An 11,631-nucleotide genomic window follows, 5' to 3' on the forward strand; every position below is an offset into this window, starting at 1 on the left:
AAATACAACATCACTCTTTATCTTAAAAAGTAGGGAGGATCTTGGGGTTAAGTACACAAAGCACCTAAGTCCTTCGGGTAGTTTAGTGTCAGTTCTACAAAGTAAGCTTTGGCTTCCTGGCACCAGAGAGGCTCAATCTCCTGGAAGTCTTCCAGAAGGCGGGTGAGGAGAGGGATCCAGCAGCCCTCCCTCTCCTCGGCTCGGTCACAGTCATAGGGTGGCCTCGGGCCGGAGAGGAGACAACCATGACAAGGAGACATCAATATATTCACGGGCTATTTACAGAAGTCTTTTTCTGGGGCAAGACTATGGATCACTTCATGAACGCCACTTCTGGGATCTCGCCCTTGGCCTTAGAGAAAAATAAAAGGTCAGTAGAATCAGGTGGCCCAAGCCTATGCCCCCAGCTTACTGGCCCCTCTTGAAGGCCTGGAGATCCCCTTTTCCCATAGTCCCAAACCTTACCTTGAGATGAGTAAAGGCCTGGGCGGATCTGGTGTAATCCCAGTCGTTGTCCTGAAGGCACCTGGATTAGGGCAAGAACAGGCACCCCCATTAGAACCAAAATGCAGTCACCCTGATCACTAAGTGCCACTTTAAAATCCAATCTATGGAAACACTTGCCTGAGACTGCCAACAATTATATACATTCTTGCACTATTTATACAAATGAAAAATTTGTAAAAATCTTAATGTTCATAAATGGTCTTTCAAATACAAATATTAAATTGCTATCTATTTCTATTAAGTAGCTAATAGAAACAAGGCTAAGGTAATTTTTATACAAATAGAAAAAGATGTAAGATGTTTACTGACAAGTAAGTGAGTAGTATTAAAAAAAGATACTTCATTTTGGCTTTACATTTAATTATGCTAATTTCTGCATAGGGAAAATTTTTGTATGAACTTTTTTTAAGCAATAAAAAAAGTTCAAAGTTCCTGCTTTACAAATTTTAAGGGCATTCATTATTCACTACCAGCCCTCCCTCAGTTTACCCCTATTCCTACACATGCTCAGTACTCACTTCTGGGACCACTCCAGGTTCATGCCAGACTGAGTAGAGAACGCCTGCAGCATCTCCTGCTGCTCTGGGGAGAGAGTGGGCACTGGGCTGGAGGAAGGTGTGGGAGCAGGCATGGCAAATGCTCTTTGGATCTCATCAGGGCTGGCGTTCCGCACAAACAGCTCGTCATTTACGATGCACAGCCTTGGGGACAGAAAGCACCTTAGACAGCTAGACAGAAAACCTCATCCTCCCAACATCATTCCTACTCTCACTGACACTTGACTCTCAGATTCTTTCGATACCCACAAGGCGCCTTTGTCATTTACCCCCTTTCTCATGGACTCCATGCATATGGGATCATCTATCAAACACACCAGAATTATACATTCTCCCCCAACCCACAGTTCTTAGTCCTCATTCATCTTCACAAAAGACTTAGGATGTGAATATCATTAAATCAATTTTCAGATGAGAAAACTTGCCCTTAGCTAGAAGTGGTGGAGCCAGGATGAAAAACCCAGGCAGTGGGCTATGGACTCCAGAGCTCTTCACCACTGTGTGAGCCTCCTCCGATCCCCTCTTGCCTTTCTGAAGTTCTGAAAATACCCAAAGGACTGGCTCCACTCTCCTTCATTTTCACACTGGTGGCCATGGATTGGGACTGGGACCCCATATGGTAAGTCCAACACTCACCCTGAATTGCTGGCAGGAACAGCAACGAACGTCCGGGTAAAGGCTCGCAAAGAGTCCCGAGACTTTCCATCCACTGCAGAGATAACAATGGTGACAACCCCTTAGAGTCACTCATGGTCTTATTTGATACAAAGATCCCTAAATGGGTGGACAGGGTTGATTATGTGTGCACAGGGAAGCAGAGCAGGGGAGGAGTGACAGGGGCCGGGGAGACAGTAACAGTAACATTATTATCGCACTAATAGAGGATGTGTGTGCTAGGCCTTTCTAGGTCACTTCATTTACTCCCCATAGCACCACTACGAGATGGCTATTACTAACCCCTTCCTTTTACAAATAAAGACTCGGGCTCAGAGGTGACATAAATTGCCCACAGACACCGAGGACCGAGATTGGGATGGAAGCTCAGACCTGTCTGACTCCAAAGTCTGTGTCTTTCTAATCCTCAGGCTTTTCCCATATCCCAGACAAGAAAGATGGGTGGAGAGGGTAGGCCAAATAAAGATGGCGTAGGGGCAGACTAGGAGAAGGAGGCTGGGGAGGAAGAGAGAAGAGAAGGTGGCTGGGAAGCCCAAAGTGCTGAGAATGACTAGCCGGGAGAGGGAACTCTGCTAACTCAGGACTCCAAAGATCCTTACCTTCCTTGAAGACTCCGTTGACAGAAAAACATAGCAATGTGCTCTGAAAGAGAAGCAGCAGTGTGCATTACTGTCAGACTCCCAGCCAGAGCCCCTTGCCTCTTAACTGCCCCTTCCCCATTCCAGGCTTCTGTCAGGGAAGAATTAGGTGCTTACTGTCTGGGCGCTTATGTCTACCACGAAGGAATTGACGTCGTGCAGAGTTTTGGGCAACTCATTGAGGAAGGCCACCACGTTGAGACGTGTGTGCTTCAGTAGCCGGAACCGCAGGGCTATGGACAGAGGAGAACTCGAGGTTAGGAGATGCCATGCACTCTGAGCCCGGACTGATTCCATGCCATCCCCTTCTCCCAACTTATTTTGCTCACGTCACACACTTACTAGGGTCTTTAAGCTTCTTCACATTTCTGCTATCCTTGAAGTACTCGGCCAAGTTGCTTCTGGGGGAACGAGAGGAAAAGGAGGCAGTGGTCAGAGCAGTGTGCATGCTAGCAGGTGCTGACCTATACTTGTTGAGAAACTCTGGTCCTGGGCAGGTTATGGGATGTGACACTCACCGGGCGGGGTTCTGAGGGGTGAAAGGAATGCTCAGGGAGTAGCAGGCCCCATCATGGTAGGCATCCAGGAGCCGCTGCCGGTCTCCAGAGTCATAAACTGCATAGTACCTACGGGGAAACCAAAAGGGAAGGTCTGAGCTCCACGGTCTGTATCCACAAAGGGACTGATGGCTCCCAAGAGTAAGCCGTCCTGGGGCAGGCCCACCGCTCCCCAGCCTCAGGGGCCCTGGGACACTTACTGCTGCAAGAAGTGCAGGACCAGATTCTTCAGGGTCTCTGTTCCAAAATAGCTTCCCTGGAATCAAACAGATATTAGGACCATGTAAGCTGTACTCTCCTCCCAACACTATTTCTAACTCTGTGCTCACCTCCCCACCACTCACCTTGCAGGGCGGTAACATCGTGGGGGCATCAATATCAAAGGCAATTGGAGGGGGTAACTCGTGGCCATCCTGCAGTAGGGAAATGAAAGTTGATAGTGTAAATCAGAGAAAAAAAGGCTTGATGAGTAAAAAGATGAGGGACAGAGGTCAAATGTAAAAGAGAAATGGAAAGGATTCATGAATCCTGAGAGATGCAAATTTTCTTTGGCTACAGGCATTTTTCTAGGAAAGAGAACTATAGTCTTTTTCAGATCCTCAAAGTCCTCTGTGTCCTAAAATTAGTGGTCATACAAATACATTAGGCAAGACTTTGAGGGTAGGCGATACTATGTTCCTCAAAAGAGAATAAAAAAAGTTAGGGACTTACCAGGCGTAATAATTTGGGAAATCGTTCACGAATGGCGCTGTCAAGAACGGGACAGAAGTGAGTGATGTTTCAGAGCCACCGTGCCTCCTGGGCTGCTCTAGGAGCAAATACACCAATGCCCGAGGGACAGCCTATCCCATCCTGCTCATCCTCTCACTCTTCCCCAGCCTCTGAGCTCCACAAAAAATGGCCCCACTCCCCACCACACCCGGGGCACCCAGAAATGTCTGCCTTGAAGGCCGACTCTCTCTTCTCTCTGCCTGACCCCGAGCGCCACAGGAGCAGCGCTCCCAGCCCAGGCTTTAAGCCAGGACCTCCTTCCCTCCCTGCCCCCCTTACCTTCCACCTACTCACCTGTGCAGCCCCGGGAAGAGGGAATGGGGTGGGAGCCCAGGGGCTCCGCTGCCTCAACAGGTATCCATCACTTCTGCCAGGTCTGGCCGTGGCCAAGACCAGAACACACCACAGGGATGGCACAGGATGTTGGGGCAGGGAGACGAGCAAGGCAGGGCTCGGGAGGCAGGGGAGGTCAGGAAGACGAGAGGGAAGGAAAGGAGATGAGAAAGAGAGAAGAGGTAGGAGAGGAGGAGGCAAAGGTGAGATGAGGGAGATGCAGGCGAGTAGAGAGAAAAAGGAAAGAGAAAGCAAAGAAAAGGCGAAAGCACTACAAGGCAAAGAGGCATTTAGAAGGAAGAGGGAGAACAAAGGGAAGAAGGCACCTGACACAGCCCTTCCTTTCGGCTGCCCTTTCCCTGTGCTCCAAGGCAGCGACAGGAAAACATCCTTACTGTGGTGAGAGGGCAGTTGCTGCCGGCCAGGTCTGTCTGCTACCTGGGTCCCGATCTGAGCTGGGCGTGGGAAGCAAAGCAGCCATGGGGGCAGGAGACCTCCCTCAGAAGGTGTGAGGGTTCAGGCCCCTGCAAAGTTGGGGGGGTGAGGGTCTGTGCCCCACCTCTGTTGGCCCCCAAGTTCTCTCCTGATGGCCCCTCTGCGACTGTGCCTGTCTTAGGTTGTTCCTTCCCTGAGGAATCTTACCCGTCTCTGGCTAACCAGCCATCCTCCGGGGCCAAGCAGGGTGATATGAGGTGTGCGAGTGAGGGAGGAGCAGCGCCCCCAGAGAGGGTCAGTTCTCTGTCTCCTTGGTAGCCTATGCCCCCATGGCCTCCACGCCCAGCACCTGCCTTGGGATTCCCTCGCCTACTGGCGGGGCCCCGGCTCTGGTCACACGTCTCAGGGAACCCAGGTTTTGGAGGGCCCAGCTCACAGCACTGGGTGAGAGAGACAGACTGCATGGCACCAGCCACCAGGAGGCCTCAACCTCAGCACGGGCAGGAAAGCCTGGGCAACAGCCTTGGACAAGCAGACTGTGAGAAGAGAGCCTCTCTTGACAAAAGGACAAGAGGGGCCGTCATCGGACAGAGGAGGGAAGGCCCATCAGCAGGAATTCCCAGGGAGGGAGGGCTTTCTCTGCCCTGTGGAACCAGGCTCTTGGCTCAAGGCAACTCCATGTATGGGGACACCCCTTAGCCATGGTAAAAAATGGGAGATGCTCTTCTTGGAACAAAAGGGTTGGGAGATTCTAGAAAAGGCTGTGTTCAGGAAGGAAGGAAAAAGGCCACAGAACCAGCAACCAGGCAGTCAGGTGAGGAAAGAAAGGAGACGTGGGGCAAAGCTGGGTGACACGACAGACGAAAGGGAAGAGCACGTGATCCTCCCCAAGGACAGGTGGTTCCAGCTCAGGGCTGCACATCTCCTGCAGACGGGCACTGGTCAGGGTGCATCAGCTCAGCCTCCCAGGGGGTGAAGGTCCCCAGGAGGGGAGACAGAGGCTACAACTGACCTGATGTAGGTGGACTGGTCTCGGAAGGTGTCGCACAGGGTGTTTCCGTCGAGCCACAGCTCTTCCAGCTTCAGCCCTTTTATCTTGTCCAACTCCCGCTCGGACTTTAGCTGCCAAGGATGGGAGGAAAAGGCAGGAAAGAGACCCTGGTAAAGAGAGCCAGCGAGATCCCCACACCCCCAACCCCTGGCCTCATCTCTTAAATGCCCTCCCTTGTCTCTTGCCATCATCAGGCAAGCTCTCTCCACCCTCTGCCTGCCCCACTCCAAACACAACCAGGCTCCCAATCTCACCTCATTTCCAGAGAGATTCAGGATCTTTAGATTGGGTGCTTTCTGCACAATGCTGGACAGGTCATCCAGTCTGTATAGCTTGTTATTGCTCAAGTTTAAGGACAATAGCTGTGGGGAGAGAAGAGTTTAGAGGAAGCACCACCAGCAAGGGGATTAGAGACAACCCTGCCTCCCAGCCCTGGGCTGCCCACCCCACCCTGCTTCCCCTCCGAATGGGACAAAGGCCTCACCTCAGGGATGTTCTCTTCGATGATTCGCAGGGTTGCTGCCATACAGCTTCGACGATTTAGGACAACATCAATGTTCTGTGCCACCAAATCTTCAGGAAGGAAAGGAAGTCTGAGAGGGCCAGGCCAGCGTCAGTACCAAACCACCCTCAAACTCTCCCTGCCTGACACAGCCCCCTCCTCTGCCTCCATCTATCTACGTATTACTGCTACCGACGGTACCTGGGTCTGAACGGAGGGCCTTGAGGTCAAGTGCTTGTTGGGAGCCGTCGTACCGTTTACTCATGATCAGCTGCAGAGGAAGAAAAAGGGTTCAGTGCTCACTGGGGTTGTGTGTGGGGGTGAGGGTGTGGAGTGGAGAGCTGGGAGGACCGGGGTGGAAGTACCCACTGCGGAGCCTGCCTCACCTTTAGCTGCTCCACTTGTTCTGGCTTCAGTTCGTTCTGCACACTGTGGGGCGGAGGAGAGGAGTTGATGATGATAGATATCTGCGGGGAAGACACACATGGGCAAGGGTGAACACTAGGGATGCCTGGACCCCAGGACAAAGACCCAGTCCATGCCCTGAGCACCAGTCCCCACCCCAGCCAAGCCAGGCCCTTTACACGCACCCTGCGGTTCTCCCGATCCAAAATCTTGTAGTTGACAGCCTTTAATGCAGAGGCGGTACTGGCGTCCTCAACAAAAAACTGGGCCCGTGTGTTTTCATAGTGAAACTGCAAGAGGAGGAAACAGGAGCATTAGACTTGGAGCCCAGAGCCCCCCGCCCAGGTGGTATCTCTGCCTTCTGTGGTGCCCACTGGCCACTTGGGCCTTATCTTACCTCAATGGGAGTGAAAGGGACACTGCACTTGCTCTGAATCATGTTCAAGAGCCATGACTTGTCGTATTTCCTGCCATAAGGAATCTGGACAAGAGAAAGAAGAGAAGCCAACAACATGTAACTAAGGCTGAACAGCAGACCCACCCTAGTGCTCCTTTAATATCACCTACCAAGCTTTAAAAGATTTTCTAAAGAATCAATTAAAGGATTTCTAGGCAAGCCAGACATGAATTCCTTAAACGTCCTTTTTGTCCATTTATACTTATAATTCCTCGAAAGAATCAAATTATTTGATTCTAAAAGTTCCAAGATGTTATTTATAAACTGCTGCCCCTCAGAGAACTCAAGAGACCCACCTCTACACTCAACTTGAGTCAGATGGAGAGGAGACAGCGGGCGGAGTTATTCCACTTCCCAACCACAGTTATCACATTTCCCTTTAGATGGCCTCCCCATACTGCCTGCCCCTTTCTTTTCTGAACCTACTCTTGGGTGTTCTAAGATACTGATTCTTACAAGAAAGAATGGACAGCTGACTGTGGAAACAACAGTTGAGAAGACAGATTTTGTAATGTGAAAAACAATCACGTTCACTCTGAACCCAGGCCCCAAGCTCCCCTGCACCATCCGCCTTCCAAGATACTCACTGTAATCTTTTATTTTTTAACTGATAAATTAGGACTTATTATATTTCAGAAATTCTGTACTTTTGTCCATTGAAATACACAAGAGAGTGAAAAGACAAGCCTTAGACTGGGAGAAGATGTTGACAATACATTTACCTAACAAAAGACTAGTATTCAAAACATCTTAAAAAAATAAAACAACTAACAAGTCAGCAAGAAAAAGACATGCCATAGAAAGCATATCTAAATGGACCAATAAGAATACACAGAGTGTTCTACATATCATGTGACATCTGGGAAATGCAAATCAGAGCCATTATTATATTTTACTGCATATGCCGCAGAACGCTAAAAATTACAATGCATTGGCAAGGATGTGGATCAACTGGAACTTTGCTATATTGCTATTGGGAGTGGATACTGGAGAACTGCTTGGCAGTATTGATCAAAGCTAAGTATTTGCCTACCTTTGACCCAATAGAGCATTTATTCAAGAGAAACAAGCACATGCATCCACCAAAACACGTGCAAGAATGTTCACAGCAGCTTTATTTATAATAGCCCCAAATTACTCACTGTAATCTTAAACCAGTTCTTTGAGGCCCCGTCGAGGCTGGTGCCAGCCCCTCCCTTCTCTGGAAGAGCTCTATCACTCCGCACGGTGACGTGAATGCGGTCTCGATCATGCCAGCTTTCACCCCGACGGTTGGGTCGTGCACTATAGGGGTTGCTGTGGGCAACGAGAGAATAAAACATCCATGAAGGTTAGGATGTCTTCTCAAAGACCTTCCTGTGCTGTTGTCACTCACGACCATAACTAAGACTGTTCAAACATTAAGCTGGTCCTGACATTTCTCCCTCTTCCAGGTGGGAAGAGAAATGACATGGACAGTAAGAGGGCTACATAAACGAATGAGTCACTACATTCAAACCAGACCAACTGGTTACTTACTATCGCACTCGGGGAGTATCCTGGGCGTCACTCATTGCCACATCTCTGTCATCTTCCTCAAGGCGGGAAGACCGAATGCCAGAACCCCCTCGTCCAGACCTCCGATTCCCCTCGCCATACTTCCACCGGAAAGGGCCCCGGCCTTTCTTTCTTCTTTGCGGGAAAGTAACTCGATCATAGTGCTCTGCGGTTGGAAACAGAACACAGATCAGAAAATACATCATTGGTTCAACTACCCTGCTTGGCAACCACAGTATCCTGCACCCCGAACTATCAGATGAGATACACAATCACTAGAGACGCTGCCTCCATGCAAACTCCCCTGCCTGTCCAGAAACAGAATGCTCTCTGTGAGATGGCAGCATCAGGGAAAAATTATTAGAAAACTGTGTATAAGTCTTTAGAAAAATGAAGCAGAAACTGGAGGTACAGAGAGGAGAAGCAGAATGTGGAAGTATGAGTGTTACAAGTGTAACGGGACACAACTCAGACCCCATAAAATCACCTGAAATCTGCTTTCTCTCAGCCTCCCAAATCTACTCAACCCCACTCAAAATTAGATCATTGACACCCTGGAAAAACCAATCACAATGATTACATCATCTTGCAGTAAACAATACTTCTTTTGCCTGTCCAGTGCAAATGTCAGGGCTTCTTTTAAAAGTTTTGTTCTCTCCTTAAAAAACTAAAAATAGAACTATCATATGATCCACCAATTCCACTCCTGGTTATATATCCAGAGAAAATGAAAATACTAATTTAAAAACTTACATGTATCCCAATGTTCATAGCAATACTACTTACAGCAGAAGATACGGAAGCAACCCAAGTGTCCGTCAACAAATGAATGGATAAAAAAAGATGTGGTATATGTATACAATGGAATACTACTCAGCCATTAAAAAGAATGAAATCTTGACATTTGCAACAACATTAATGGACTTGGAGAACATTACACTCAGTAAAATAAGTCAAAGACAAATACTGTACAATATCACTTGTATGTGGAATCTAAAAAATAAAACAAATGTACCTAACAAAACAGAAATTCACAGATATAGAACACAAACTAGTGATACCAGTAGGGAGTGGGAAGGGGGAAAAGGGCAAGCTAAAGTCATGGGATTAAGAGATACAGACTATTAGTATAAAATAGACAAGCAACAAGGATATATTGTACAGCACAGGGAATGAAACCCACTATTTTGTAATAACTTTTTATGGAGTATAATCTATAAAAATACTGAATCTCTATGCTTACACCTAAAACTAATATATTGTAAACCAACCTTACTTCAACTAAAAAAATAATTTAAAAAAAAGTCTTGTTCTCAAACTGCCACTCTGAAGTGAAGGTGGAAGTGTGAGTGATCCAAGTGTAACCAGACACAACCCTGACCCCCTGAAAGTCACCTGAAATCTGCTTTTTGTCGGCTCCCACAAATCTACTTAACTCTGAGGTGACCTGCCTCATATCTCGGGAAACCAATCACAATGATTGCATTAACTTTCAGTAAAGAATAATAGCCTTTATACAGTACAAACATTAGTTACAAATATGACCAGTTTAAGGTCTTTTAAAAGTCTTGTTCTCAAATTGCCACTCTGAAGTTTAGGGAGGGAGCTCTTTGTCTCCTTGGCCAGAAATGCCTTTTAACTCAGGAGGCAACTCCTGAATTCAGGTTCTAGTGGCAGCTAGGGTGCTTCACATGAAGGGTCCTCAAATGCTCTCCAGGAATACTACCCTCTGAACCCTGGCACGTAGGAATGGCTTCTTAAAAAAGATCCATGACTTCCCCAAAAGGTCTGCCTAATGCGTAGTACTCTGCAAACAATGAACCTCAATAAAAAAATGAATAGAAGGCACAGCTAACATTCACTGAGAACTTTCTCCAGTGCCAGGCACTGTGCTCCAGACACTTGACACAAACGATCTTGTTTTAATACACACACACAAACACACATACAGAGACAACCTTAGGAGATAGGAACTGCTTCTACCATCATTAACGGAGTGGAAAATGAGGCCTAAGTGTTTAACTCACTCAAACTTGGCATAGCCAACTCAGGATTGAAACCTTGGCTGTCCTGCTCCTAACCACGACTCTGGATACATCGAGTTGGTGTGCAGATCTAAAATATTAAGCCAAAGCCACGGGGGTGGGGGAGGGGGCAAGACCTGCTTGGACGCGCGGTAGAAAATAGGGCACAGGCAGCCCAAGAGCAGGGAACTGACTCACATTAAAGAGTTGGGCTGCCAAACTGAATTGACAGGCATCAACCACCCACAAAGTTCAAAGGAATCTCGTCACCCTCCCACCGAGCCACCCGCTCCGAGACGCAGATGCTCGCAACGCCACGATTCCGGAGTCAACAACTCGGGCGGTCACCCACCCTCGAGTTCAGCCAGGCCCCCGGGCTGCCTAGCCCCTGGCCCGCGCCGCGCCATCGCCGCTCCCCGCGGACACCGAGCCCCTCGCGGCCTCACGCCCCGGCGCTGCGGCCTAGGCCGGCGCTGCCCAGTCGGGCCCCAGATCGCCCCGCTCCTCGACCCGAGGGCCGACACTGACCGTTGTACGACTTCCCCTCGTCCGCCATGGCACAGCGAGAAGCAGGGGCGGGCTCTGTCGCGGGGCGCGACGCAGGCAAACGTCCGAACCCCTTGACGCCCCGGGCCGAAGTGTTCCTACTTTCAGCTCCACCGCATTTATGGAGCGAGCACGTCGCGCGCAGCCGACGTCCCACGGCGATAGGCGGAGCCGCTGGGCGATGCGCGTGCGCAGTCGACGAACAGACGCGCTAGGGGCGGGGCTTGGTGCAGCACGCCCCGCCCAGGGCCTGAGCTCTGGAAGCCAAGGGTTCCTGCGGGTTCGCCCCGCTACTGCTCTCATCCATCAGCCCTGCTAGGCCAGCACTTTCAGGGATCGTGCTGAAGCAGAGAGCTGGTTGTTGCAGCACAGGGCTCGGAGAGGAACAGGGTAGAGGGGCCACGCGAAGGGCTTCCGAGGAATGGGAGAGTAGGGCCTCGGAGCGCGAGTGACAACTCATAGACTCCTAGGGGGATCCAGCCAAGGGCTTAAGCCTCAGCTCAGCCCTTTGCCACCTGTAGAGATCTATGCCTCGGTCTCCTCGCCTACAAAATAAAACAGAAAACTAGAACCTAACCTCCAAGAGAGCACGAACTTAACAAAAGCATTGCTTTTTTTCCTCCGGCACTTGGCTCAG

General features: G+C 49.4%; 1 protein-coding gene across 1 annotated transcript; it reads right to left on the minus strand.

Annotated features, from left to right (window-relative positions):
- Positions 1–3: 3 nt before the first annotated feature.
- On the minus strand, positions 4–11,131 carry NXF1 (nuclear RNA export factor 1). Its single transcript, XM_006214835.3, has 21 exons — positions 10,977–11,131; positions 8,407–8,590; positions 8,031–8,184; positions 6,829–6,912; positions 6,617–6,721; positions 6,413–6,493; positions 6,228–6,297; positions 6,009–6,097; positions 5,779–5,886; positions 5,486–5,595; positions 3,646–3,682; positions 3,279–3,347; positions 3,135–3,190; positions 2,896–3,003; positions 2,720–2,778; positions 2,495–2,610; positions 2,339–2,381; positions 1,701–1,773; positions 1,026–1,208; positions 466–526; positions 4–352 (listed from the first exon to the last, which is right to left on the minus strand). The coding sequence occupies exons 1-21, from the start codon at positions 11,002–11,004 to the stop codon at positions 314–316; spliced, it is 1,857 nt and encodes a 618-aa protein (XP_006214897.1). The 5' UTR covers positions 11,005–11,131; the 3' UTR covers positions 4–313.
- Positions 11,132–11,631: the final 500 nt, after the last annotated feature.

The sequence above is a fragment of the Vicugna pacos genome, chromosome 10 (genome assembly GCF_048564905.1).
Source record: "Vicugna pacos chromosome 10, VicPac4, whole genome shotgun sequence".
In the NCBI taxonomy this organism is placed as follows: Eukaryota; Metazoa; Chordata; class Mammalia; order Artiodactyla; family Camelidae; genus Vicugna; species Vicugna pacos.

Excerpts from the sequence above, each read along its gene's own strand:
- NXF1 (XM_006214835.3), bottom strand. The coding sequence starts at position 11,004 with ATGGCGGACGAGGGGAAGTCGTACAACG. Across the intron at positions 6,098-6,227 it reads GGCCCTCCGTTCAGACCCAG|ATTTGGTGGCACAGAACATT; the intron begins GTACCGTCGGTA and ends TCCTTCCTGAAG. Across the intron at positions 1,774-2,338 it reads CAACGGAGTCTTCAAGGAAG|TGGATGGAAAGTCTCGGGAC; the intron begins GTAAGGATCTTT and ends TTATCTCTGCAG.